This window comes from Zonotrichia leucophrys, chromosome 2 (genome assembly GCF_028769735.1).
Source record: "Zonotrichia leucophrys gambelii isolate GWCS_2022_RI chromosome 2, RI_Zleu_2.0, whole genome shotgun sequence".
Lineage (NCBI taxonomy): Eukaryota > Metazoa > Chordata > Aves > Passeriformes > Passerellidae > Zonotrichia > Zonotrichia leucophrys.
Window position 1 is genome coordinate 8411563 of NC_088171.1, and position 27980 is coordinate 8439542.

At 39.3% G+C, this 27980-nt stretch overlaps 1 protein-coding gene across 5 annotated transcripts in view; it reads left to right on the forward strand.

Annotated features, from left to right (window-relative positions):
* The window catches only part of DPP6 (dipeptidyl peptidase like 6), a 571605-nt gene that overhangs the window by 456323 nt on the left and 87302 nt on the right, over positions 1-27980 (forward strand). For all 5 annotated transcript variants that reach the window (XM_064703886.1, XM_064703887.1, XM_064703884.1 and 2 more), the window contains exons 7-8: positions 10009-10090; positions 27193-27313. In XM_064703886.1, coding sequence (XP_064559956.1) covers positions 10009-10090; positions 27193-27313 — 203 coding nt within the window. The remainder of the gene's footprint in view (positions 1-10008; positions 10091-27192; positions 27314-27980) is intronic.

A 27980-nucleotide genomic window follows, 5' to 3' on the forward strand; every position in this document is an offset into this window, starting at 1 on the left:
CTCCTTATGTTACGGAAAAGGTCAAGAGCTTATGGCTCATCAAAAAAGAAAAGTAAAAAGGAAAAAAGGTTTGAAGCAAACTCTCCCATTGTGATTTTCTGAGACAGCACCCTCTTAAATGTAGGCAGGGCTCCTACTAAAGTCTAAATAGTGAATAAAATGTTCTTTACTGGTGAGAAATGTATCTGCAGATGGAAATGTTTTTATGCCTCAGGATGAATGAGCCCCCTCTGGACCCCAGGCTGTGGTCAGCCCAAAGCACAGTCACTGCTGGGGGGCTCCAGCACCAAAAATCAGCACCAAAAATCAACTCCTTGCCATGGGTATTCCTCCTCTTTCACACTCAGTAAGGTTGAGTTAGTGCAGAGTTTTGACAGAAAAAGGAAACAAAGGTGGATGAAAGGGAATTTATAAGATGATGGTGCACAGCACTGACTAACCACAGCCTGTACAGTTGCTTCTTCCATGAATCACCTTCCCAGGAATAAAATTGTAGGTGGATTTTCACAGTGGGAATCAGGAATTTTTGTTTGCATTTTTGCCCTGATGTTCAAGGTGCTGGATGGAGTTTCCACTGGGATACAAACTAGAAACACAGGTTTCCCCAGGGAGCTGGTTTTGCTCCACTGCTGTGGGAAAGCAGAGCCACCCTGCAGGGTGAGCCTGGGTTATTCCTTGCTGTGGCTGGGTGATAAACTTTCAGCCCATTAAACACTGTGCTGTTTAATTACACAGGACGAATAATGTTATCTTACAAAAATTTGACTTGATTTTTTTGTGGCCACGTGAAAAAAGTCAGTTTTGAGGACCCAAACCTCTCAGATTTTGGGCATTTCCTCCTGTTGCGGGATTTAATGGGTCCTGAGCTCAGATCACATAGTGAGGGCTATATAGGGACCTGTGCCATCCACTGAGGACTGGACACTGCCCCACCTCTGAGAAATATGTGGCCATCCATGCCACAGCTCTTGTGCACCCACCATGTCCTGGGGCTCCCTGTTTTTTTTATTGGTGCTGTGACCCCTCCTCAGGTAATCACTAACCAAATTTAGTAGTCAAAAAAATGCCCTGTTATCTCAAAATGGGCATCCTGAACCCCTATGTAGCTCAAAACATATGGGGAACAAGGGTATGGGGATATTTTGGAAAGCAAGAGAGGACCTCTGGGTGGAAAATGGATGCTGCAGCCAGAATTTTCCTTGGCACAGTGACCACTGAGAAAATCTCTTTGTGGCAAAGGTGTAAAATACCTGGTTGATAGCCCAGACTGTGTCACTCCAGCCCTGATGCCTCTTCACCCCTTACCCTGACATTTACTGAATGCTCCACTAGAAATTTGAGGAGATAAGAAAAATAGAAAAATAATAGAATAGAATAGAATAGAATAGAATAGAATAGAATAGAATAGAATAGAAATATTTTGAATAGAAAAAGTTGCTTTCTCATGTCACTCATGAGAAGGAGATAAGAGAAATGAAGGGACCTTCCATATGCAGAACCCTGAGGGCAGATGTTATACGTTATCTTTGTTATATGTTATATATGTTATATGTATACCCCCCTCTCAAATGCAAGTATTCTCTTTTGTGTGGCTTCTTCAGGTTTCTCCATCTCTGTTTTGGGGCAGAAGTGCAGAGCTAGAGTGCTGCTTTTGTCCTCTGAACAAGGAAAGTATTTTGCCATCCACTTTTGAACTATACCCAAAAACCAGTCCAATTGTGGTGGGGTGGTGTGTAAAAGTGATCACATCACTGTTGATAAAAAATGGAAATAATGGCACAAATAAATATGTGCCTTGTTAATTTTAACTGATGATGACAGAGTCTGTGTGGGGAGAGGCTGTTTGGAAAGGTGTCTTGTCACTCTAGGACATGAAACAGAAAGACGTAGACTTTTTTCTCAGGCAAAAAAGAGAGCTTTTAATTTCTGACTCTAACATTTATAGATTTCCAAAAGTGACAGTGGACTGGAGGGTGACAATGCCACCTCTCTAATGACGCTGGATAAACCAACCATTAAATTTCTCATCTTCCATAAAAGAATGCAAAACAATAAGTTATTTACATAAAGTGAGTGAGAAAGTTCGTTACAAGAATGTAAACATCAGAAGTCTTAGAAAATCTTAAAAAAAACAGGGTGACAGTGTATCAATACCCCCGAGAACCTACACACAAACCTCCAGGACCTCCTGACATGAGTAGAAATAAGATTTGCTTGAAGACTTAGTTTTCAAAAAGAAGACAGAGTCACTCTGGTTTGGTTTGAAACCAAGTAGCACAGGCTGTTGAATTTTAGAGCACAAGCCCAAGAATCAATCTCTTGCCCAATTAGAAGTCTGACCCAGTGAAGTCTCCTGGTAACGAGGCCCTTCTGCTGTCTCTGGTGATAGGAGATCATTTCTGTGTCTCATTTTATGTACTAATAATCCCAGATTGCTCTCTGCAGGCATCACATCACTGTGCCATATTTTTATTAGTGTTTGAAAGTCAGACAAGGTCAGCTGGATGGAAAATGCTCAGGTTTCATCACTAACATCCTTTCCTGTAGATTGGCAGAGTTGCTCAGAAGAACCACACTCAACCCAGGCTCATCCAGAAGATCTTCCCAGTTCATTCTTAAACATTTCAGTGCTTATCAAGTTGTTTCTCTTCAACCTGCATTTTTCCCCCCAAATTTTGAATAGCTGATCTCTGGATAACTGCAATTCTGACTAGCCTTCTTTACAGAGTTCATATATTTTGATTTTCATTTTTTCGTGTCTCTGCTGTGGACAAATACTAATGAAACCCTGGTAAATCCAGGGTTTACCTCAGGCCTTGCACAGTGCTGAGGTCAGAGCTGACTGAGAAAGATCTACAGAGTAAAAGAAAATCACATGAGTAAGAGAAAATTGCTTTTAAGTGGTTGCATTTATCACCTGAGTGCTATCGCCTCTCATTGTCTCTTTAGGAGACAAAATATTACTCCAGTAACAAAAGTTCCATTTAAAAATACAGTAAAAATTCACTATGTCTTCTGTGATTTAGAGGGGTCATATGAGAAACATGATAATGTCATCATTTTAGAAGTGATGTTACCAGTGCCCAAGGTCCATTTCCACTGTTTGCTTACTCGGGGAAATGCTGAGTTTTTGATCAATGTTTTGCAGCCTCCATCAGTGCAACTCAGGGCTCTGTACCAGTCTCTCATACACTTTTAAATCTTTTTTTTTTTTTTTAGGCTAGAAGGGCAGGTCCATGCCACCATTTTATACCATTACCAATGGAAGTTGGAGGCTCCTTTTCAGACAAGTGATTGGTTTTTGTGTCATTGTCCATGGCAGGGGGGCTAGAAATAAATTATTTTTAAAGACCCCCCAATCCAAACCATTCTATGATTCTATGATTTTAAGGTGGTATTAGTGAAGTTCAAGGTTTTACAGGCTCAGTACCAAATATTACATTGATGGGGGGTTACAGAACAGGCAGACTACATTAAAAAAAACCTCTGAGCTCATAATTGTTGGCCTGAATCCAAAATAATTGCCAAATTAGAAACAAATGCTTTAGATTCCCTTCTTTTTAGATTTTATACACTAAATCCACGGAATTTTTTCATCCTGGAAAAAATGGTTGGTGAGCACTGATGTTTTTAAGAGAAGCTGAATGAATTGATATGAATCTGCAGTTTAAATTAATAAATTGAAATTACTTTCATCCCCTACTTCTACTTTTGTTCATTGAAAAGAATTTTTTTTTACATTGCTGTGAAGAAAATATGTGTGAGTGAGAATTAAATATTTAATAGTGGATGAGCCTAAATGAATGGAAGAGCCTTTCCCATCTAATTAAGCACTTTTATTAGAATTCCAGGAGGGTTCTATTAGTTGCATCTTCTAACAGTATGATTTCTTGATTATCTGTTCTGGCAAGTCTTTATTCCCATTTGTATGATATTTTATTTTATCTCACTGCGAGTCTCAGCAGGGCTCTGTATCTCCTGGGGAGAAATTTTCTTAATGGCACCTGTCTTCTCCTTGGTGAATTTTGAAGTAAACAAGTCATTTAATAGTGTCAAGTCATTAAAAAACAACTCATTAAAATTGTGTGTGTGCTACCCATGGAATTGCATTCCTGCCTCTTACAAATCTTCCTCTCTTCCTCCATATCCTTATCTATGGTTCTTTGTAGATTTATTAATTAATCTGTATGTTTTACATCCTTTTATTTGGGTTTGCAAATTTCCTCCTGTTTGCTTTTTTTTCTCATCATGCATCAAAATCTCTTAAATACTAAGAAGTTTCCAGTTTTTATTGCCCTTCTGAATCTATTCTTTATTTTATTCTCTATTTTTTTTGTTTTTGTTTTTCTAAGGAAGAAGAAATCTGTCTTAGCTGCTGTCAGATTTTATGTTATTAGAGGTAGATGTGAAGACATTGAGTTCTGGTTCTGAGACAGATAGTTTAGGTAGATAGTTTTTTATACTTAACCATAAAAAATGCTTAAAATACTGTGAGCTGATGTCCTTAGGACTGTTGTCTTTCAAAATATTCAGTGCTGGCTTGAGGCAGAATACAAGAGGAGATATTTCCCCACATGTTTTTGTAGCTGTCTTTATTTCTTCAACTTTTATAAACTAATTACATGTAATGTACTAATTACACAACTAATGTTTTCTAAAATTATGATATAGTGAAGTAAGAAGGTTTAAAATTTTTCCCCAGTAAAACATATATATATATAGTTTTTATAATTTCTTTAGAGGATGGACATATCAGAGCAGCCTGTGCTGAAAATTGTTGCATTTTTGTTCACAGTGAGAGCATATTCAAAGAATTTCCATACCAATCCTATTGTTCTGTATTTGAAATTAAAATGAAGTTATGAAAACAGACCTTAGAGCAGGAGCTTATACCATATCCCAGAATATGACTGCTTTTATCAGTTTCAGACATTTTCAGTCTGGCACTGTAAAATATTCTTCTTGAAGTAAAGGGAGCCACTCCCTCAATTACAGTGGAAAATTTCTGGGTATTTTTAAGGTGCTTTTGAAGAACTTTATATGGAAGAGTTAATCATGTTTATGCTCAGAAGGAGAACCAGTGCCACAAAGTCTCTGAGGGAAATTTGCCTTCTTTAGGAGAAAATGTCAGAAGAGGGAACATACAGATATAAAAATTTCAGCAAAAACCAGGACAAACTCTTTTAGACAAGTTCTTCATTAATCACAGTAATTTTTAAAGTCAAATGCAGGTAACACATGATTGATTAGTTTGTTTTATTCCACATCTTGTTCTGAGCTCAATTGCAAGCAAAGATGATTTGGCAGTCAGCACTCTGCCTGCACTCAGGAACTTTCCTTGTTTGGAAATTTTGAGGGGAGACTTTTTGGCAAAAAAACTTCACTTAAACGAGCAAATTTCCCAATTTATTACTTCAGAAATGGTTTTTGAGCATGGTGCTGAGGTCATGCCCGTGTCTGGAGCAATTTAACAGCCTCTGGTCCAGACAATGTCATTTTAATGTGGAAGAGTTTATGTAGCACCTGCTTCATCTTCTGTCTGGTCTAAAATGTATTATTCCCTTCTTTCTCAGCTATAAGATCAATCATTTTAAAAGTGGAAGGAATAATGGCAACAGTTTAATAAGGTCTTGCCAGTTCTTTAGCTGGAAATTAAGATTAAGGTTCTTTTTTGGGAGGAAATAGTGAAAATATTGTGAAGATGCAATGAACCTATTTCTTCATCCAAACCAGGAGCCAGAGATGTACAGACTGCGTTCAGAATTGCCCATTTCCCAGCCAGCATCCTGCACAAATGAGCTCATAAGGGACAGGCTCAAATCCAAACAAGCCCTAATTATGAGGGTCTGTGAGGAGCACTGGCTCTTTGGAGAGGCTGGGATGACCCATAATATTGATTGATTTGGGGAAAAATGTACAGAGGAATTTTAAGCAGGCTGTTTTGGAGAAGGAAGGGTGTAGCTGTGGAGAGCTATAGCTTAACAGGCATAACATACTTCCCAGAAGAAGCTGAGTGGCATGAGATCCCATTTATCTGTAAAATGGAAGAGTGCTCCTGGCTCACAGGTGTGCATTTGGCCTGATTCTCCTACAGGAATTTAACAAAGGAGAGTTAAACGCCTAGAGTAGCACGGGATAATTGGAAATGTGGTTGATAAATGCTCTCCAAAAGGTTTTTTTTGAGGATCCCTAAGAGCTTTCTCAAAGAGAGCATCTCAGAGTTGTGCCAGTCCTGCCCAGAGCAGCTGTGCAGACAACTCTCCCTCCTCCTTCTCTTTTCTAGCTAATAAAATAGCCCAGAGAAGTTAAATTATAGTTAAATTTATCCAGAGAATAACTGAAAGTGTTCAAGGCCAGTCTGGATGGGGCTTGAAGAAACCTAGTACAGTGGGAAGCATCCCTGCCCATGGCAGGGGCCTTGGAATGAGATGGTCTTTAAGGTCCTTTCCAACCCAAAGCTACCTCTGAGTGAGTCTTTGATAATGGGTTTGCATCTGTGAGTCCTTGATGATGGGTTTGGAATGGGTTGTCTGGGGCTACCAGAGCAGGAGTCCATGCATATTCCACCATGGACCATGCCCCAGATGGAGCCCAAATACATGTGTGGGAATTTGATCTTTCACAATGAGGTTCTCAAGTGAGGGAACTCCATTTCCATGCAACCTTTGGGCCTGCTGACAGCACAGGTTTCCCTGGCCACTGTTGGTGCAGCCCAGCTCCAGGTGACTCCTGAGGTTTCTCTCCTCTCAACCCCTTGCACATGGCACTGAAATTTGCTGCAGGTAGGTGAGTGAGTGTGTCTGCTTCAGAGAAGAAGATTCTCCTCAAAAGATAAGAAACAAACCAAAATATACCAAGATGAATATGTGCATCAGTCAGGAGCATTTGTGGGGGAAAACTGGGGTCTTGGTCTGCTTTCATAGCCTGTGGTAGAAGGGAATAACTCACAGCATGAGGATGGATGTACACAAGATTTTGCTACAAAAGAAGCTTCCCAACCAAATGAAAGAACTTAAGAAAGGACTCAGGAGATGCAATTCTGGTTTTCCTTATCTATACCAAAGAATGAGAAGATGACTTTGTTGGGTTTTTTTTTGGTTTTTTTTTTGGGTTGTTTTTGGGTTTTCTTTTTTTTTGTTTGTTGTTTTTTTTTGTTTGTTTGTTTGTTTGTTTGTTTAGGTTTTTGGGGTTTTTTGTTTGTTTTTTTGTTTTTGTTTTTGTTTTTTTTTTGTCTGCAGCACAGCTCTTTGCTTTTCCTTCTGCCTTATCAGCTACCAAAGCTGGTTTATGCAGCATTTTTCACTGTGTTAGAGTTTTCCTCTTCTAAAAGATGATGCAATGAGTAGAACTGACAGGACTTGTCTATGCTCTGGTCTGAATTATTTGCTGTAATTAGCACGTCTCTCCCTTAGCTCCACCTGTGTTATCTGAAGCATTACAGCTTTAAATTCTTACAATTTGTATAATCTGTTTATTTAGGGATGGTATTTCCCCCTCTATTTGTAATTTCTTGCTCTTCTTTTCACCATGGGTAAAATAACCCAAGAACTAGATAGTTCATTTGACAAATAGTGAAGTGCTATTTTTTTCTCCCAAAAGAGGTTTTGATTTGATTCACTGTTTTTCTCTTTTCCTTCTACCCTCAGAGGTTACTCTCTGTTAAGATAATCAAGACAGCTAACCAGAGAGATTGATTCCTAACAGGCATATCTGGCTGGAAATTTAAGCAGCTAACACACACAATCCAGAACAAGTGTTGTGGTTCATCTTTCTACAGCAAAGGGAATTTTGTGGCTGCTCTCAGTATGAGCACTATGAGTTCTCTTATCCATACCTTACAAAAACGACTTTATGAGCACTATGATTTCTCTTATCCATACCTTACAAAAACGACTTTAGGCTGCTCACAAAGGCACCTTCTAGGTAAAAAAAACATAATAAAAGACACAATTTTGCTCTACAGGCAGCAGCTGTGGATGACATTTTGCATGTAGAAATAAAAGCTGTCTGAGCCCCTTATGGTAAACTCAGACTCTGAAGTGTCAGTGCCTCAACCATCCCCTCTTGCCCCTCCACACCCTCTGTTCATCCCATCTCCATCAAACCTCCAGCTTTACTGTGAGGGTTCCACCTGAGGAGTGATGAAAGGGGGAACCTGTGGCCATCAGGGTCCCCACCTTGGGTCTGCCCTGATCCTGGCTGGCCTTTGAACAGCTCAGAGGAAATGAGAGTGGGAAGATTTCACAAAATCAGTTCTGAGCATCCCTCTTGCTGCTGTGCTGTCCTTGCTCCTACAGCCCCAGTGCAAAGGAAGGAGCAGCCCAGGGACTGTAACTGGGGTGCTGCAGCAGGCCCCAAAAAGGCAATAAAGATGTGAAAAATGCGTATTTTATGATTGGCTTTTCGCAAATATTAAAATGAATATGATATGTGCTGTGTTAGAAAGTTATACTGTATTAATTCTCTTAAGTAGTGTGTTAAATCTAGTTTTAGGTTATAACAAAATGTTAAAATAGAAACTATGCTATGTAGGATACATTTTTTTTTTAAAGAGAGGACTCGCACCGAGATAGCAGCCACAGGACACCTGAATCTTTCAGAGAAAGAGAATTTATTGCCCTCTTATCAGGAGAAATGAACTTCTTCCTGCCTCGCTCAGTCCTGAAGACGCTGTTAGGATTCAGAGGAAGAAGTTGACACTGACCAGACAGAATCCCGTGTTTGAATGGAATTTATTTATCATGAGATGTATGAATATGCAACAGGTTATTGTTTTTAAGGGCTAATCCTCTGTTAATGTGGGTCCTTTTTCAGGCTTGTGCTGCCTAGAGAAAGGTACCCGGACCATCTGTAACTCTTTGTTTCTATTGTCTCATATTGTCATAATTCAAATTGTCCAAATTATTGTTACTCCAATTAAATTGCTATTTTCATAACCATTTTATTCTTTAAAACTATTAAAATTTGAAAAGCAAGTGATTGGCGTTTTTCACAAAGAGAATTCACTTTGTGCTGAGTTACTGCATGCAGCTCTGTTCTGCTTTGAAAACATGCTCTGCAAAACACTGTGCAAGGCCTTTTGCTTAAAGGCCAGGCAGGGTTTGGCTGTTTTCTCTGTTTTTTGGTGATGTTGGCCTCAAATTGCCTTGTTATTCCTGTCTGTAGACCAGTGATGATAATAGCCTCACTTTTTCAAGCAGTTTGAGATCTTCTAATGAGGCACATTTTATACAGGCTTTATTAGAGTTCTTGTTTGTAGGATGTTACAATACACAGGGTTGTTGCAATGTGACTTCAGAATATGTAATGTAATTATTTGTGCTGAGTATAAATACAGTTAAGGCAGTGCTATCTATGCTGGGAGAAAATGACATTATGCTGCTTTGACATTTACCAAAAAAGCCTCCTTTTTCTATATTGCATTTGTGGTGTGTCACTTGTGTTCTGCTACCAAATGAGGGTAATGGATGAAAGAAAAGAAAAGCATTTTGATTTTATTTTCTAAAAAAAAAATAGATATTTTGTGTTGATAGGAGCTTTTCCATTTGAAGCCAGTCTATGTATCAGTTGTCATAAAGTTCCCAATCTTTTCCATCATATTCAAAGGAAATTTATGAGGCAAAAAAGTCTTTGGGTGCAGAAGACAAAATTTTATTTCTTCTTGTGGCAGTTGGATTAAAATGTAGAATTATTGTTTATCCTTTGTGGACATGATCAGAGTTGATAAATACAATTACATTGTTTGCCATCCCTGAACTAATTCTTAAGGCTTAGGCGACTCAGCAGTGGAACTAATATGTTCAGCTTCTTATTAATAAGAAACAGAAATTGTCACTTAAATGCTTGACCTTACCAACACTTGCTAGTGTTTACCTTACTGTTAAAAAGTCTGCTGAAACCTGGCTGAAAGGCATCTTACAAGTTTGTGGTGTATTTCCAAAGCACACCTGTGCAGCAGCTTAAAAAGGACATTTCTGAAGCTGAAATCTTTTTTTTCTCTTTTTGCAGGGATCCCCAGAATTTGTATCCCCCTGAGGTCAGCAATGCAAAGCTTCAGTATGCTGGTTGGGGTCCAAAAGGGCAACAGCTGGTAAGAGAAAAAACAAGTGTGCAAATGCATTTAGAGACCATGCTGCTATTGCTTGGAAGTAAAAAAAATAATAATTCCTTTTTTGAATAGTTTCTTGAAGCCTGTGTGGTAGCTTCTAGCATTTCTTTATGATTGTTCTATCATGTAATTTATTTATAAAATTCCCAAATATATCCATTCTCTGCAAAGTAATCGTGTCTAAAAATGCAAAGAAAGAACAGTTCATGAAAGCTTTTTGAGAGGATGCACCTGCTTCTCCCAATGTTGGACATAGGACAGATTATAGAGATAATAGTTTGATTTATTTAGCATCTCATTGCTTCACAAGGGCATCTTCAGACTTGCAAACTTGGCTCTGGGGATATGTAAATATTAGCAGCCCCGTTTGGAGAATGCATCTCTCCAGAACAGAGCTGCCCTGAATTTGCCCTGTGGTTGTTTGCAAAATAGACAGAATTAGAAGAGGATCCTGGAAAGTTTTCAGAGCTGCTTAAAAAAAAAACAACCACACCACTTGTCAGGGATTCATTGTATTTAATGGAGCTGTTCATGCTGCAAAAATCTTAAAATCCCCAGTATTTTACCCCTCAGCCACGGCCATCCTGGATGTGCCCATTTTTCAGAGCATGTATTTCCTGGCCATATCCCCTGGCTTCATTCCCTGGTACAAATCCAATATTAAGTTTTTTCTATATTCCAAACATTCTCTTTCTACCATAACAAGAAATGAAAAAGTGGCAACTTATTTTTTGATATGGAAACTTTATACCAAGAGATGAGCTTTGAAAGCTCATTATAAAAGAAAATCTGGCATGTATCTCCTGTTCCCAGTCCTCTCTTGCGGACTGTTTGTCTCTGTCCTTAACTAGATTGTTTTAAATTCTGTGATTAAAAAAAAAAAAAATCCAAAAAATAAGAGTCATTATCATTGCAAGCCTGAAAATCAGCTTGGAGAAAACAGATACAGGAACAGTAAAGTCCTTCCTCCATCAGGAGGCTTTCCTCTTCCTCCTCCTCCTCCTCCTGCTCCATCAAGAAAATTGTGTTTGAGAGTCATTCACCCCAGATCTGATCAGAGAGGGGAGTCAGCAGCTTTATCTCTGTGCAAAATGTCCTCTGAGGAGCTCTTTGCCTTCACTGCACACAGCTGGGGGAACTCACATATCAAATTGTTCCAATCCCCCCACCATGTGCAGGGAATACCTTTAGGACCTGGCAAAGGAAGCCAAAACATTTTTCCCTTCACTGCTCACTAGCTCTATTTTAAGTCTAAAGTCAGAATTCCATAATATGTAACAAAAACTACATTTTCTAATTAAAATCTAATATTGAGCGTCATTTGTCACATTCTCCACCCCACAAGTGAATCTTCCTTCCTTTAATAGAGTTTTGCTGTGAATTGTGTGCCCTCAGCACCTATGGTCACAGCTCACTGCTCACTCACATCATGCTCATTTTACCAAGCTGAAGGGCTGCACCTGATTCCCACCTTGGAAAGAGAATCTAAGGAGATTTTATACCAAAACGAAGAAAAATGTTCATACCAAAATAGACAAATGAAATATATTTCGAACAGGAGAGTACGCACAATCCAGGAGAAGAAAAGTCTTCTTTATAATAAACTTTATAATTTAATGCTGAAGAGGGCAATACCAATTTCCATCATATTTTTTAAGCAATTTACAGTGAAAAATGTAAATTACAGTGAAATTTACAGTGAAAGACCTAGGAATTCCTGAAGACATCAAGTTTCATGCATGTTCCTTCCATGGGGTACATTCTATATATATATATTTGGTACCTTTAAAAGTCCCTTTGTTGAATTCCATAAGAATCTTGGAAAAATCTTGCTACAGCAAATTTGTTCTGCATGCTTATTTTTTCATTTTTTGTTTTGTCTTTTTTTGTCTTTTTTTTACTTCAAGATTTGCAAAATTATTGGCCTGTAATTGAGCTCTATTTCCTGCTCTTGCATTTGGAATCAGGGCAGGTGAGGAGCAATTCACTGGTAGTTTAAGCATTATTTTTTCATACTTCTAACATATGAGCCTTTTTGCCCTTTTCTTTGCCAGTCATTGACCTTGAAATACAATTACCACTGTAGTTTATAAAATAAACATGCTTTTACATACATCAATATAATCTTTTTATATCTAATAATCAGCAGAGAATTGCCAGAGGGAAAAAGAAGCTTTTAAAATTAAAAAAAAAAAAACCTACAAGAAAAATAAATGAGATCTAGAAACACACCATGTTCATGTTCTGTATTTCAGGACTAATTGGGTTACTCAGAATATAATTGCCAGTGAAATTTGTGTCACCTTCTTTGGAGATGCAAAGACAGAGGAAAAATTAAAGCCTATTAAAATTTGATAGTGGGAATGTGTTTGCTAAATGTTCACTGAGTGGTGCTGCAGGAGAAGGAGGGAAAGTGTGTTGAGTGGGAGGGAAAGGATTTGTGGTTTGGGAAGCACAAATCAGCTCCCCTGGTCCCAGAGGCTCCTGGGGGTGTTTGAGGGGGTCCTGCAGCATCAGAGGACCCCAATTTTGTGTCAGCCCTGGTGCTGCACCCCTGGGCACAGGCTCCATCCTGCACCTCCCAGAAAGGGAGCCAAGGGCAAGTGTGCTTTGCATCACCTTGAAGATACCCCAATTTTCAGGAAATAAAAAAAGCCTTCCCCTTGAAATCTCCTGGTTTGTTCTTTTTTGGCAACATAAAGGGGAAGGCAGGGCAGGAGAGTAAGAGGGCTTGGTTCCAGAATTTTTATTCTCTTTGTAGCTTCTGTTTCATCCTTCCTAGGGGAACTTTGGGTTGCTGAGCCTGACCTCTTTCTCTCTTGCATGTCTAATCATTCAAAAAAAGAAATAAATCTGAAATAGAAGGAGCTTGAATGATCTGCATTCTCTGCAATTAAAAATATAGTGGAATATTCCCAGGAGCAATTTTCTATTTATCTTGCTTTATTTTGTCCTTTCTCATTAAATTATATGCCAGTTTTTGGATGATTAAGTCCTCAGAGCATGTTTCTTGACTTCTTACTAGCCTGCAGAATGCCACACATGCCAACTGAACTGTTTAAATAATGGCAGATACTGGATCAGAGAAAATCTGTCAGAAGATCAGAATGCAAAAAAGCTCTCACTTCTGGCATCTCAGAAAAAATGCTTCAGCTTTTCTCTGATCTCAGCCAAAGCCTTGACAAATTAAGTCTCACAAAGCTGTTGGAAGAATGGAGCCCTCACCAGTGTGAGCTCCAGAGTCATTAGAAAGAGAGCCACTAATTTCAATGCAAGAGGGAACACATCCCCTAAATTTGGCTGTTAATAGAGGGCTCATTCCTCTCATTTGTCCTACAGCATGAGTCATCATTTATGCCTTTCCAGAATAAGTGAAAAACACTGTTAACTTGGAATAGCTGTGTGATATATTCACTATTTGTGGGTGTAAATGACTATGCAAAATGCCTTTGGGAAAAATCCATCCTTTCCATGGTGCACCTGACAGCCCAAAGCCACACTTAGAATTCCATTTCATCAGCCTGCTGGCCTGCAGCATGGTGCTTGGTGGCTTTTTAGTGAACAGACTGTACCATCCTCAGTTTGTGTGATATTTTCCAGCAATATGAGACTGTGGGTGGCATGACAGGACTGCAAAAAAAGTGTTATTCTGTACCTTTGTCCTGTTCTGGGTATGCTGATCTTCACAAGAATCTTCACTCCTTGGATTTCTTCTCTTTCTCTGATCATGCCATCTATGACTCAACAGCTACCCACTTCTGATTTTGCCACCAAAATATAAAAACCTTCTGTTAATTGATCTTATTGGAATATTTTACCAGTTTCATCGTGTTCCATCTCATGTTCCAAGGCTCTGCCCACATGCTGAGAGCTCAGCAATGTTCCTGTGCTACGTTTGCCCCAACAGCATCTAAGAAAAGGTTAATGGTGCCTGAGATCCTGAGCTCAGCTTCATGAAACTTGTGTGGCTGACAGGCCTGGACCTGTCTGTTTATCAAGAAAAGTGAGTGCAGTGTGAAGAGGTTTTCTTTGCTGTTTCTCTTGGCAGCACAGACAAAATCAGGGAGTGCTTCAGGAGTGCTTCAGGGACTGCCCAGTGCATCTCTTTAACTGAGGTGCTCAAGGAATCCAATAAACCCAAAGCTTTCAGGAGGCTTTTATCTAAGTCATCCCAAAATGAGCACATCCAGGTTCAAAGTATTTGCATTAAGGACAAGCTAGGAATATCCAAGGGCCCTGCTGCCACAAGGAGAAAGGAAGCAGGAGGCTGCTCTAAAAAAATGCAGTGAATATTTTTCTGCATTGACAGCACTAAATACAGTTCACAGGAGCTGTTAAACTCCAATATCAAAAGCAAAAGCACTCTGTTGTGCTGCTATTTTCTTTTTTTTTTTCAAAATCAGAATCTGTAACCATCCTGACAGATATTAATGGCAATGGTGACACATCAGATGCTGGGGGAAGCAGTTCTGCACAACTTCAGAGGCAGCAGTTATAATTCTAAAAAATCTCTCTCATAGATCATAGTATTTATTCTTCTACAGAGAGAAATATTTCTTTTAAAGTTCTCCTGACCAGTCAGTCTGTTATTGTTTACACAGTTTCTTTAAGTACAAAAAAACATCCAGAAAGCAGATTGAGGTTGCTGGAAGTTTTGCATGTCCTTGCATTTACTGCAGCTCCACAGAAGGGTAAAAACAGATTTTTCTTGCATTCATAGGCAATAAGCCTTTTTCAGTGTCAACTCTTTTTGGAGCAGAAACTATCTCTTTTTCTTGTAGATTGTGCTGCAATCAAGTTTATAATTGGTTCTAAGGTAACAGAAGTTAAGTTTCACAGCAGGTGCAAAAGATGCAATAAAAAAATCTCTATTTCAGGGAAATGCAAATGCCAGGGGAAAAATGGAGTGATTCTTTCAGCCTCTTCCATGTTAGGGAAATGATGATCAAACAGTGAATGATGATGCTGGTAAACAGCTTAGTGTCATAAATACTAAAAAGTGCAATACAATTAAGTGAACCATTGGATTTTTTACTATATAAAACATTTGAATGGTAGATCCTGCTGCACATGACCAGAACCTACCCATTTCCCTTATCATTTTTTTCAATGCTGTATTACAATGTTTTTCCAACTAGGCTATCTAGATGCAAAAAAAAAGCTGGTTAAGTGATGACACCTGGAACTAAACTGGAGTGACTCCTCTAATTAGGAGTTTTTTTCCCTGCCCGAATTTGTGCCTGTCATGCCAGCTTAGTTCCAGGCAGAAGGGCTGCACAGATATCAGGGGAAGAGGACCATTTCCACAGGAGGCACTGAATCATCTGCTGTTGTTCCTATTCCAGCAGGGCTTTTAAACTGCTTTGTGAATAATTGCTGTAGGTCTATTTGTCTCTACCATTCTTTCATAGATTTTTGCATCATTATTTTCAAGCTGTTGTTCCCTCACCTTTTCTTTTTAGCAATGACATATGAATCAATTTTTAGCTGTGGTCTACTGTATGTAATTATTCTGGCTTGCTTGTCTTGCTAGTTGCAAAAATAAAAAGACTTCTGCCCTGTCTCCCTCTCCCCCCAACCCCAAAGTCTATGTAAGCCCTATTTAAGCACAGTGAGGGATATTCAGACAGATTTTAACATGGTCCCTACATTCTGGAAAAACAAGAATTTCAGCATAATAATGTGCCATCTCCTCATCCCCTTCTTGAGCATCAGAATATGATTTTTTAAAGAAAAAATTAGTTTATATATATTACATAAACACTGAGCACCTGGACAGGTTGCTCCTTTCCCCTCTCCCCTCACTAATTCAAATAATTCCACTGGAAAAGTGTTGTGTTTAGGTTTTGTTTGGTTTTGTTTTATTTTGTTTGTTGGGGTTTTATTCCTTTGATGCTCTCTCTTTGTTTACAATGGCAGCAGTCTCCTATTTTTAACTTTTCACATCCTTGTCATTCCTTTGTCACGCTGGGCTTGGTGTTGGGTCCTTGTGCCCTAAAGAGAGGCTTTGGCACAGTCAGTGTTATGTTCTTTGCTGAGAAATTGTCACATCTCTTCACCTCCAAGCATCTTGGTACTGCATCTTCATCAGGTGGCAAAAGAGTAGGATATTTAGGAAAACTGCAGGTGCTGCAATAAAATGTTTCTGAAGGAATATTTAGGTAATTTTATTTAAAATAGGATGTTGCTCTCTCTGTGGCCATGAAATATTTCAGAGGACAAAATGAAATTTGCTATTTGCCATAGAATTTCACCACTAAATCAGAAAGTAATTGCCCTTGCACCCAAATATGACACATAGGATGATGCAGGCATTTCCCCTGGGAGTGAGACACTGCCACAGGCTTCCTCTGTGATTTCTTATATGTCAGTTTGTTTTCTAGTGAAGTTTGATTTTTTTATAAGTCTCTGTGTTTTCTGGTGAAGTTACAGCAGTAGATTCTTACTTTTAAATGGACTTACAGAATTGATGCATTAAATGTCACTGACATTCACAGTCTGCATTAAGGAAACTGAGTGTGTTCTCACAAGAAATGCAGATATCCATGGATTTGCTAGGATTTAGAGGAACTCACCATCCTGTTCTTCTACAAGGAAAGTACTGAATTTTCTTCCTTTATGTTACCACATTTCCTCACCTGCTTCTGTACAATATTCCTAGTAGGAAAACACTCCAGCATTGGCTCAGTACCACTGGAAGTTATTCCCTCCTTTTACAGAAATTTCTTGAATTTCAATTGAGATTTATGGATATTAAACCACTCTTTTTTATTAGGGGCAGTTTTCATTTCAGAGATCTGACTGCCAAAAATATATTCCTGTCTGTGCACAAGTGTTCCTGACATCTTACAAATTATTGGTAGGTGGAGGATGTCCTTTGGAATATGTGCTTTGGAAAAGTGTTGTTCTTCAAAACTGCAGTGAAAATATTGACCTTTTCTTTTAGACAGCTGCCATGAAAATATTGACCTTATCCTTTAGACAGCAGCAATTATTGCTGAGAGAGTGAGGAAGTTACAGACATTGGGATGCCACAGGCAGGACTGGGCAGTGCCACCCAAGGAGGGTCCCAGCTTGGCTTGTGGTGCTGCTCTCTCCTTCCCCAGGAGCTGCCGTTTCCCAGAGAGATGAGGAAACTTCATGGAAAATTCTGTTAGCTCTCCTCGTCACCTGCTGGAATAGGTGTTGGGTGTTTCTACAACCAAGCTTCTAATTAAAGAGGAATATTGCAGTGGCCAGCTCACTGCCCAAGGTCAGATGTGCACCTGGAGGAATCCTAAATCCCAATTGCCAATTTCTTTATGCTGACACAAATAATCTTTGTGATCTTCTTAGTCAGGTGTTCTCTCTATAACACAATAAAGTATTTTAAATGGAACACTGTATCATCTCACATTAAATAATCTAATTTATAGTCATGCCCTACATAACCATCAGAGATATTAGGTTATAGAATACATGATAATCCATCAAGCAGAACTTAAAAGCAGAAGCAGAGTTCCATACTAAATGGTACATTTACTATTACATTCTTTTATATAACAAGGCAGTTATAAATTAAAATAACCCCATTAGAATACAGGGCAATGAAATACAAGCAGACATGGCTCTTTCTCTTTGTTGAGGGGAAACAAACCCTCCTTTCTTCTCTGAAGAACAGAAAATAGGACAGCACATTTTTCTTGAAACATACATTTTTAAATCTCCAGAATTGTGATAACTGTTTATTTGTCTGTACTTTGGCAGATTCTAGGTGTGATTAGAATCCATGCACGTTGGGGTCTATCCTGCTCACGGAATACAAATGGAAATGCACAGCATCTGTAATGATGCAATGTCATCATGTTAAAAAACTTGTAAAAAACAGAGAAGAATATTAATGCACTGAACGACTTAAACTGAGAGAATCAAGAGGAAAAGAAATCTTCTGTACCCAGTTTAAAAGGAAAAATTTTGGGAATATGTCTCCATATCATAGAAATCTGCCATTACTTCTATAGTCTATTATTTGGGACTTTATCTCAAGTATTAGTTGTGACAATTTTGGATTGTCTAAAGGTATTTAAACCCACAAGATCATAAAAAATTCTACTGATTTCCTAACAGACACTGCAAGGGGGATACTTCCAAGCAAGTTTCTGAATAGGCCAAAATCTGCTCTCCTAAATTCCAGGGCTTTATTCTTTTTTCTGCCATATTTCCTCTTGTGATCCTGAATTTCACCATCTCATGCTGTGTGCAACATCATGTTTTTCTCATTTCTCATGTTTGAAAGTGTGAGGTCCAGCAGAGCATCTCCACCAGCTTCTTCATCACCTGTGTCAGGACAAATGCCCTCCATGCACCTCCTGGGTTATTGTGCTTGTGGTTTTGACCCTGCAGGAGATAAAGGCTAAGGTTCCCCATGAGATCAGGGTATTTGAATGAGAGCCTTCTACCATTTATATGAAGAAGGGCACATCTCCTTCCTCCTGACACAAAGCTGGGATCAGGCGCTCCCACTGCCCCTTTCCCTCCTCCACCCCTGCCCATGTCTCATAAGGAGATCACTGACCCCAGCCCCAACAGGAGTCACCTGCAGACCTGGAGAGCCACATCCTCTCTGGGGAACCCTTCAGACTCTGCTCTGGAGCTCTGGACACTGTTCACAGAGATAGGAAATGTTTCTTTATTTGAAGACAAGAAGGAATGCTTTTTCCATTCTCTCCTACATTTTGGTTGCTATGTTGATCACATGTAACAAAAGCAAAATTAAGTTCTTAATGTTTATTTTGCAAGCTATATTGGCAGTTTCCAAGCTATGTGGCTAAAATCAGGAGATTTGCATGATTTACTGTGGTGACGCTTCTGCAATTCTTTTCCCAAATATGCAACAAGGCCACTGAAGGCAACAGATTTTTTGTTTGACTTTTGCAGTGGTCCTGGTGGTTTCCCTTGCACAAACAGCTGCATTTCTTTTCACTGCACTGATTTCTGTGCAGCCAAGCTCTTACACCACTGGAATCAGATGTTTTCAAGCCTTTCATCCCCAGTGATGAGTCATGAATATTGGTTTTGATGTGTTCATGGATCAATATGATTCTTACATGCATCTTCACTTCGGTATTCTCTCCCTGTAGTGGTCCCCTGGGTTTTTTGAGCTTCTCTGTCCTGAAACCTTCCCTGCATAATTATTTTAAACAGGTTTAAAATTCCCTGTGATGTAAACATTACCTTTGCCTATGTCTGGGCCAGGTAAATTTGAATTAAACTGAGCTTTATCTCTTTGTGGGATACTTTCAGAAATTGCAATGTCTTCTAAATCCCTGGTGTCTTAAGGAGTCAACTTCTTACTTTGACTTAAAACAGACAAAGGGTCTGGTATGAAAAACTGCAACTGTAGCCTCTTCTGTCAATTATTTATTAAGATGTGATTCTCTGCAATGTTCTGATGGATTGTATGGAGTTTAATTGTGTAATCACTGGTCTTAATAATGACATTTTCACTTTGTGAAGAAAAAAAGTTGATTTAAAAATTCTTTATCTCACTCCTCTGTCACAATTGTATTCTGTCTCTTTCCTAAGTTATGAACATCAACCAATTGAAGGAGAGAATGAAAATATTTTGAAGTTTTTTGTCTTGTATCTTTTTTATCACCTGCTATCAAACTATATTTAAATGGCAAGAAGAAAAACCTAATTAAAATACTAGATCTTATTATGCAAGCTCACTGGTGAGGAGCAGTTTATGGTTTTATTAGCCTTTTTGAAGAACTGATAAGAGCTGGTGTAATCACATCGTATGCATTAGGAAAAACACTAATGACAGAATACATTAATGACAGCTATTTGAACATCAAAGTTTGCATTTTATGAGGTTCAAAAGAAGAAATTGGCAGAGTATTCATTAAATAATGCATAATCAATCAGCAACAAGCCTTAGAACTGATTTTTAATTGATCACACATTTTTTCTGCTGAAGTTGATGTAAGAGCAGTACCTGCAAAATGCCAAGACCTTTCTGGTACCATGCTTGTCACACTTCCTTGAGATCACAAAATGAAAACACAATTATTGTTTCTGCTTCAAGATGCTACATGGATGAGGACAGGCCCAGGCTGATTCTGGGTGGCACAGACAGGATTTAACTCAAACAAACAGCAGGGAATATCTCTCTTTGCAGCTTTTCATTCCCACTGTCCTCAGCTTCCAGGTTTCATATGGCAGCATAAAAACAAAACCAGCTTAAGAAGGGCTATCTCCAAAATATACGGATGGAATTAGAGAGCACTAGAAATGGTGTAGAGGGAAGTTCTTTCTCTTTGTGTATTTCCAGGAAGGGTTTGATCACAATCAAAACTACTTGTGTCCATGGTCTGACATTTCCAAACCACATTTACAAGCTGTGGCTCTGCTACAGACCTCAGCCAGCTACTTAGCATATAAATAAAGACATAATACTTTTCCACTTCCTGAACATATTGGTAACATAAATCTGTGTATTTTCCAGAGGCATTCTGATCAATGTGATGAATAACACCATATAAATATGTAGATAGTTCAGCACAAAACATTCCTGTCACTGAACCAAAAAAAAATGGACAGGAGTCAGACTGTTCTAAGGCAGTGTCTTATGATAAAAAGTTTTTTTAAAAAGTCCTTGACTAAAGAAAATCTTTAAATCCCCTTGTGGGATTATTGTGGTGGGTTGCCCACCAAGCTGCTCTATCACTCCCCCTCCCCAGTGGGGATGGAGGAGAAAATTCTATGAAAATCTCATGGGTGAAGCTAAAGACAGGGAGATCACTTGCCAGTTGCCATTGGAGCAAAACAGACTCCATTTGGGGAAATCAGTTTGCTAATTTGCTATTAATTGTAACAGAATTGTGAGAGTGAGAAATAAAATAAAAATAACCTCAGCTCCTCTTCCTACCCTTCCCCATCCACTGGTGACCTTGGTGTTTGTGGTGTCTGTGTTTCTCTCACAGTTTGTCACTCCTCTCACATACCTACAAACCCAGCATTTTCACCCCTTTATAAATACATTTTCACAGATACACTAGCAGTGCCCCTGATGGGCTCATCTTTATCCAGTGGCAGATCTTTATTTTTTCATAGATTTTTTGTTTACTGATTCTGAAAAATAAATACAAGTGTTTCTGAGAGGTGCAAAAAGTCTTAAAATTATTCTGTTTCTTTTTTTTATTATTCAGAATATGGTGTCAGGTAAACTGGTTTTCCAACAAAAGAGCAAAAAGAGAAAAAATAAGGGTTTGACATTAAAAACAAGAAACAATGAAATACATCATGTTGGATGAGGAGAGAATAGTGTGTTTATTTGTAGTTCTATTTCCCCACTCACTGTGTCTTCCTTTTTGTGCCTGGTATTTTTAAACCTCAAAGGAAGATTGAACTGATTCTGAATTTAAAGCAGGGTTCTGTGGTTTAACCCCAGCCAGCAGCCAAGCCCCACACAGCTGATTGCTCCAGTGGGATCACCAGAGGAGTAAAAGGGTGGAGATAAATGCAGTTTAACAGGGAAAGTGAAAGCTGTGCACACAAACAAAGCAAAACAGGAATTAATTCCCTGTTTCCCATGGCTGGGCAGGTGTTCAGCCACCTCCAGATAGAGCAGGGCCCCATCACATGTATGAGTGACTTGGGATGACAAACACCATCCCTCCAGGAGTTCCCCTCTTCATTCTCCTTCCCACACTTTATATATTGATGATGCTGTGTGGTCTGGGACAGCCCTTGGGGCAGTTTGGGTCCCCTGTCCTGGCTGTGTCCCCTCCCATCACCCAGGCACCCCCAGCATCCCCGACAGCGTGGCAGTGCAAAAAGCAGAAAATTCTGTGTAAGCCCTGCTCAGCAATAACAAAAATATCTCTGCATTATCAACACTGTGATCAGCAAAAATCCAAAACACAGCCACTGGGAAGAAAATTAACTCTACCCCAGCCAAACCCAGCACACAGTTCCAAGGAAAGTTTTGTGACTCTGTGCATGAAAACCAGTTCTTGTTGATCAAAGTCTCCACATCACAGTGCCAACCTTTCCATGTCATCTCTTCTCTCACAGATAAATCCTGTGGGCTCACCTTGCACTGTGGAAAGGTGTGGGAAACATTTGCACTTCTCAATGTGCTAATAACTTGAAGTAATAAGCATCCAGGCATTAACTTTATGAGAAATTTGAGTGATGCAGCTCATGCAGTTGACAAGTTATGCATTAGGAATTGTGGGGTAAAGAGAACATAAAGTTAGAATGCCACTCTACAGCTGGTAAATAAATAGGAGCACTAAAAATGCAGATTAGTGCACATGAATTTCTTTTCTTTTGATCTATGGAGAAGTGGGAATTTCACACACCTCTTTGGCTGGAAGGTAGGCAGACCAACTGTAAAAGGAGGTGTTCACCTACTCAAAATAGTTGGTCACTGTGACTCTTTAAGTCTTAAGGAGATGATTTTCATTATATTCCCAAAAAAATCCATAAAATAATCCATTTAAAAATACCAATATTTTAATTAATGAAGTATAATTTCTGAATACCACTCTGGGTCAGTTTGGTGGACAGTATTATTTTAGAAGCCCTTTTGCAGTTGCAAAAGCATTTTAAATAAATCCTTTAATCAATCAGTATCATTAAGGCTCTTGCATGTTTGAAGTGAATTAAGTTTAATTTGTTGTTAGATCAAATATTTACCCTACTGTATAAATTTACCTTACTGGATACTTAAGCTTTGACTTTTCTTCCTGTCTCAGGCTTGTGGAAGAGGGTCCAATCACCCTCTTTTTTTTTTTTTTTTCTCCAATTTTAATTGTGTGGTGCAAGGATGTCTAATAATTTGGGGTTTTCAATTCTAACACCATTTGCATACAGACAGAGATTTCTTCCCAGATAACAGGAGTTAGTGGTGTGCTGATACCTGAGGATAAAGGGGTTACAGCTCAAAGTCACAAACTGAGCCACACAAAGCAAAATCCATTGATTTTTATTATCCTGGGATTAAATTAATGCATTTGAAAAACCCCAAACTTTATCTAAATCCCCTCAGATGTTGCAGTTATTTTTGTTAAATGTTTAATCTTTGGGGCATCTGTTAAAACGTCCAGCAGAAAGAGAGGTCTTCTGCTAGATCCAGTGGTGAGAAGTTCCATATGTTAATTCTGATTTCATTAGGAAAAATATTCTAGGTTTCATTGGTTTGCCTGTTGTTTTTGATAAATAAAACAGTAAAAACACATTTTTTTGTTTATTCTGTGTCTGTCCATCATCTTGTAAAACTTACATCTTCCTTTATTTTTTCTGTAGAGTAAGCAATTTCTGTTTCTTTAGTCTATGAATGGATGTTTCCATTCTTCTTACTTTTTTCAGAATATCTTCTCTTTCATCTGTGTTGAATGCGTCATGATGAAAAGGGACATGGTATTGAGCACAGGGTTCTCCTGGCTTAGCACAGCTTGGTTTTCCATGCCAGTAGTTTGGTTCAGTGTTGGATTTTAAGGCACATCTGCTGCAAGAGTGTCTGGGTTAAATTCTTGCTCAAATAAGCACAGCAAAAGAGAAGACACCAGAAATTTGAGCTCTGCTCTTTATCTCCTGTATAGAGAGGCATAAAACTGAAATTCATCCCTTCTGTCATCATTTTAAATTTGTCTAGGAGTGCTGTGCAAAGCTGGCATGAAGTAATGTAAAAGTTATGTCTGTACATATTTTTACTATTTTTCTTTACTGAAATTTCTTATCCCCTAATTAGCTGACAGGATTGATCATTTGATAGAAAGCACTGCTTTGATGCCAGGAAACCAAAACAGTAAAAATTGTTACACAGGTATTTCACAATAACTTCAAAACTGTTTCTAACATGGGATGTGAGGTAATCCAAAGACATTTCTCTCTTGATGAATAACAGAAGTCCAAAAGCTTTTTCTTAATTTATAAGATACATTACACAGAAATCTTCCTTGTGCTGCTTCAGTTATCTTTTATCTTGATTATGGTTGACGTTTTTAGGGTACAAGGCACTGTAGTTAGGAGGATAATTTTCAAATCTCCATGAGGTGCTGCAGTTTGGCTCTGAGTTATATGGGAGGCAGTTTGAAGTCAGAGCACTATATTATTTTTCCACTGCAGCACCAGATACCTCACACAGCCTGATGAGTGCAATGAAGCTTTGAAAGATCAAACAGTGAAGATGGAAACATTGCAATACTTTAAAAAGGGAAGGGTGGGAGCAGGTTGTCAATCCACCTTCTTTATTTTTCCTGTAAACTCATAAAACATTGAATATAGTACAAAATATTGCAAACCTTATTTTGCTGGAAGAACGTGGGCAAGGGAAGGGTTGCATCACTTGAATAAATCCAATTGATTGTGTGCCTGCCATAGAAGAGCTCTTACCCAAGCACCCCTTAGCACATTTAGTACTCAGACACAGAGATTTGGATTTATTTGAACCCTGAGTATCTTATTCTGCTTAGTCTTCACAATTTTTATGTGCATTTAAACTTCAACAACCTCTCCATATGCAGATTAGCTAATACATAAAATTCTTTAGTTGGAATGCCTTATCTGGCTGCTCTGTTTACTAAAATTCAAGGTAGGAAAGAGAATGTAATATCTTCCACAATGTACTTTTTACTTTCCAAATCTATTCATTGAATGCAGCTCTTCCTAGTTTAAAAGGAAGAAGAGCAAGCTACAGTTTCAGTAATAATTTTTACCTTTAGGCAAACCTGCTATAACTCCTACTAAAATTAAATTAAGAGCTATACTTTCTTCTGGAATCTTTCCAGCTCATCTTTGGTTGAAACATATACCATAATAGGATGTGAAACAGAAGATGAAAGCAAATATTTTTCTCAATTCTGCCTTTTCATAACGTGAGAAATTGCTTTCTAGTATCATGGTAAAAATACATAACATTTATTCCAATATCTTCAAGTGTAGAAAAACCCATCTATAAATGTCTACTAAATTATATTAACAGTTTGCATTTCAGTCTAAATAGCTTACTGATAACATTTTTTCAGTTTTAATAGAGTTTAGAAATGTGTTAAAGGTGGGGATGGGGAGCAGAATAAAGTGTCCGTGACCTGCCACACCTCTCAGACACACACAGTCCATGGGACTGCATGGGATCCATCCCAGGGAGCTGTGGGAGCTGGCACAAGTGCTCACTGAGCCACTGCCCCATCATTTACCAGCAGCCCCGGCTAACTGGGGAGGGCCCAGGTCATGGGAGGTCAGCAGATGTGATGCAAAAAGAGCCTACAAAAAATGTCTACAAAAAGAGCCAATGGTGAGAGGCTCAACAGGGCCAAGTGCTGAATTTGGGTCACAACAACCCCAGGCAGTGCTACAGGCTGGGGACAGAGTGGCTGGAAAGTGGCCCTGGGGGTGCTGGTTGACAGCAGCTGAACATGAGCCAGGTGTGCCCAGGTGGCCAAGAAAGCCAAAGGCATCCTGGCCTGTATCAGAAATGGTGTGGCCAGCAGGACCAGGGAGTGATTGTCCCCCTGTCCTGGGCACTGGTGAGGCTGCATCCCCAAACTTGTGCTCAGCTCCCTCACAAAAAGAAAGGATTTGAGGTGCTGAATCATGTCCAGAGAAGGGCAATGGAGCTGGGGAAGGGTCTGGAGCTCCAAACTTGGAAGAGTGGCTGAGGGAGCTGGGATTGCTTAGCTGGAGAAAAAGAGGCTCAGGAGAGTGTATGCCTTGTAAAGGCTGACCTAGAACACAGACTAGAACAGATGGAGTTAAAGAATAAAGCAGGAATTTATTAGGAGGTTTCAATAGAGACACCTTGGGCAGCACAAGAGCCCAGCCAGGGTTACACCCAAGATGAACCAAAATGGCCACAAAATGGTCACCGGGTCTCTCACTTTTATAAGTTCTGGTCCATTTGCATATTGGAGTTGATTGTCCAATTACAGCTTTAGCTTATGAAGTTCCATCCTTCTTGTTTTTCTCTCTTCATTGTGCTCTTGGGCCTGAAATTTGGATCATTTGTCTTTGGTCCCCAGCTAGAGAAGGAATTGTTTTGTCTCTCTACTCTGTAAAGAGAGCTTACTACCCCTAATAGGAAGCTCAGCACTACAAACTAGAGCAGTACAGAATCTAAAAATACAAAAGCTAAAACCTGAGGCATTGGGGGACCTCATCACTCTCCACAATTACCTAAAAGGACGGTGTAACAAGGGGGGATCAGTCTTTTCCCAAGGAGTAACTGGTAAAACAAGAGGAAATGCCTTCAAGTTGTGCCAGGGAGGTTTCAACTGGATTCCAAGAGCAATTCCTTCACAGAAAGGGTTGCCAAGCATGGGAACAGGCTGCCCATGGCAGTGCTGGAGTCAGCATCTCTGGGTGTATTTAAAAGATGTGAAGATGTGGCAGTGGGGGACGTGCTCTGGTGATGGCCTTGGCAGTGCTGGGTTAATGCTTGGACTCAGTGATCTTAGAATCGGAGAATGGGTTGGGTTGGGTTGGGTTGGGTTGGAAGGGACCTTAAAGACTTTAAGAGTGTTTTACAACCAAGTGATTCTGTGATTCTGTGACTCTACTTAGAGCAAGGTGTGTTTCACTTTGGGGTGAGGGGACAGGAATTTTTCTATCAGTGACAGAGGAACACAGAGCAATTAAACCACATGATAAGGACAGATGCCATGGAACAATATTTTTATTATTGGCTGGCTAAAGTTTTACTTCCCGACCAACATTTAAACACAGGAATAAAGAGCCTGATTCACAGGAGCATTTCACCCTCTAACAACTCTCAAAACCTGAGCAATGGAACTCTTCATCTCATGCCATCTAACTGAACAGCTCAGTTTCTGAAATAAAGACAGGAGTGAGAGAAATAAAGCTTATCTCAAAGCACCAAGGCTTCAGTTTGTTGCAAATTAGCATCTTTCTATTAGCTGATGGCACTGGAATCAAGCTGTGGAAATCCCTTTTTTTTGACAAAAGATGCCATAAAACTGTGATATGTGATTTTGTACTGCCAATTATTGTAAAAGCAAAATGCAAGATTTTATGCTGGAGCCACTGCTTAATGCTGTTCTCTTTTTCTTTTTCTTCTTTTTTTCCCTTCAAATCAGATATTTATCTTTGAGAATAACATCTATTACTGTGCCCATGTGGGGAAACAAGCCATCCGAGTGGTCTCCACAGGAAAGGAAGGTGTTATTTTCAATGGGCTCAGCGACTGGCTCTATGAAGGTAGGACACAACATTTAGGCCAGCAGTTAGTTATGAGTTTAAGTCACACTCTAGAATAACAGACCTTGCTGGAATTAGTCATCCAGCATTGCATTTCTGGGCACTGGAGGACCACAGAGCTGAAAACCTGCCGTTCTAAGAGTTGCCTGATGTGTTGGAGTGGAAATAATGTGAAATGGTGTAAGAATTCTGTTTTCAGGCTGTTTTCTTTCCCTTAGTCCAAAGGTAATAAATCACTGGGCTTTAATGAACAGAACTGCTTCATTATTTAATGGCACCTGCAATCACTCATATACGTGCCAGTTTTCAAATCACTAAAAAGGACAGAAATGGGGAGGGAAAGGAGTTTTATCTTAAAGGAGAAAGCGAGGAAACAATTTTACTTGATTAGCTGTTTTCCACAGAACAAGGTGGCCCACATCTTGCCACCTAAAAAAATTTCTAAAAGCAGACCCCAAGTAATTGGCTTCTTTGCTGTGAAAATGGGCCTGACAGGGTGGAGGGTCATCTCTGGAGCACTGTTCTCTTTGATCCTTTCAGCTGGCAAATGGCCATTTTGGTGTGTGTGAGCAGCTGCTTGAAAAGTGATCTCAGCTGCTTATTAGCTTGGGAGAGGATCCTCACCACCCCCAGTTCTTTTGGGTGCTGTTGTAGGCTTTTAAAGTAA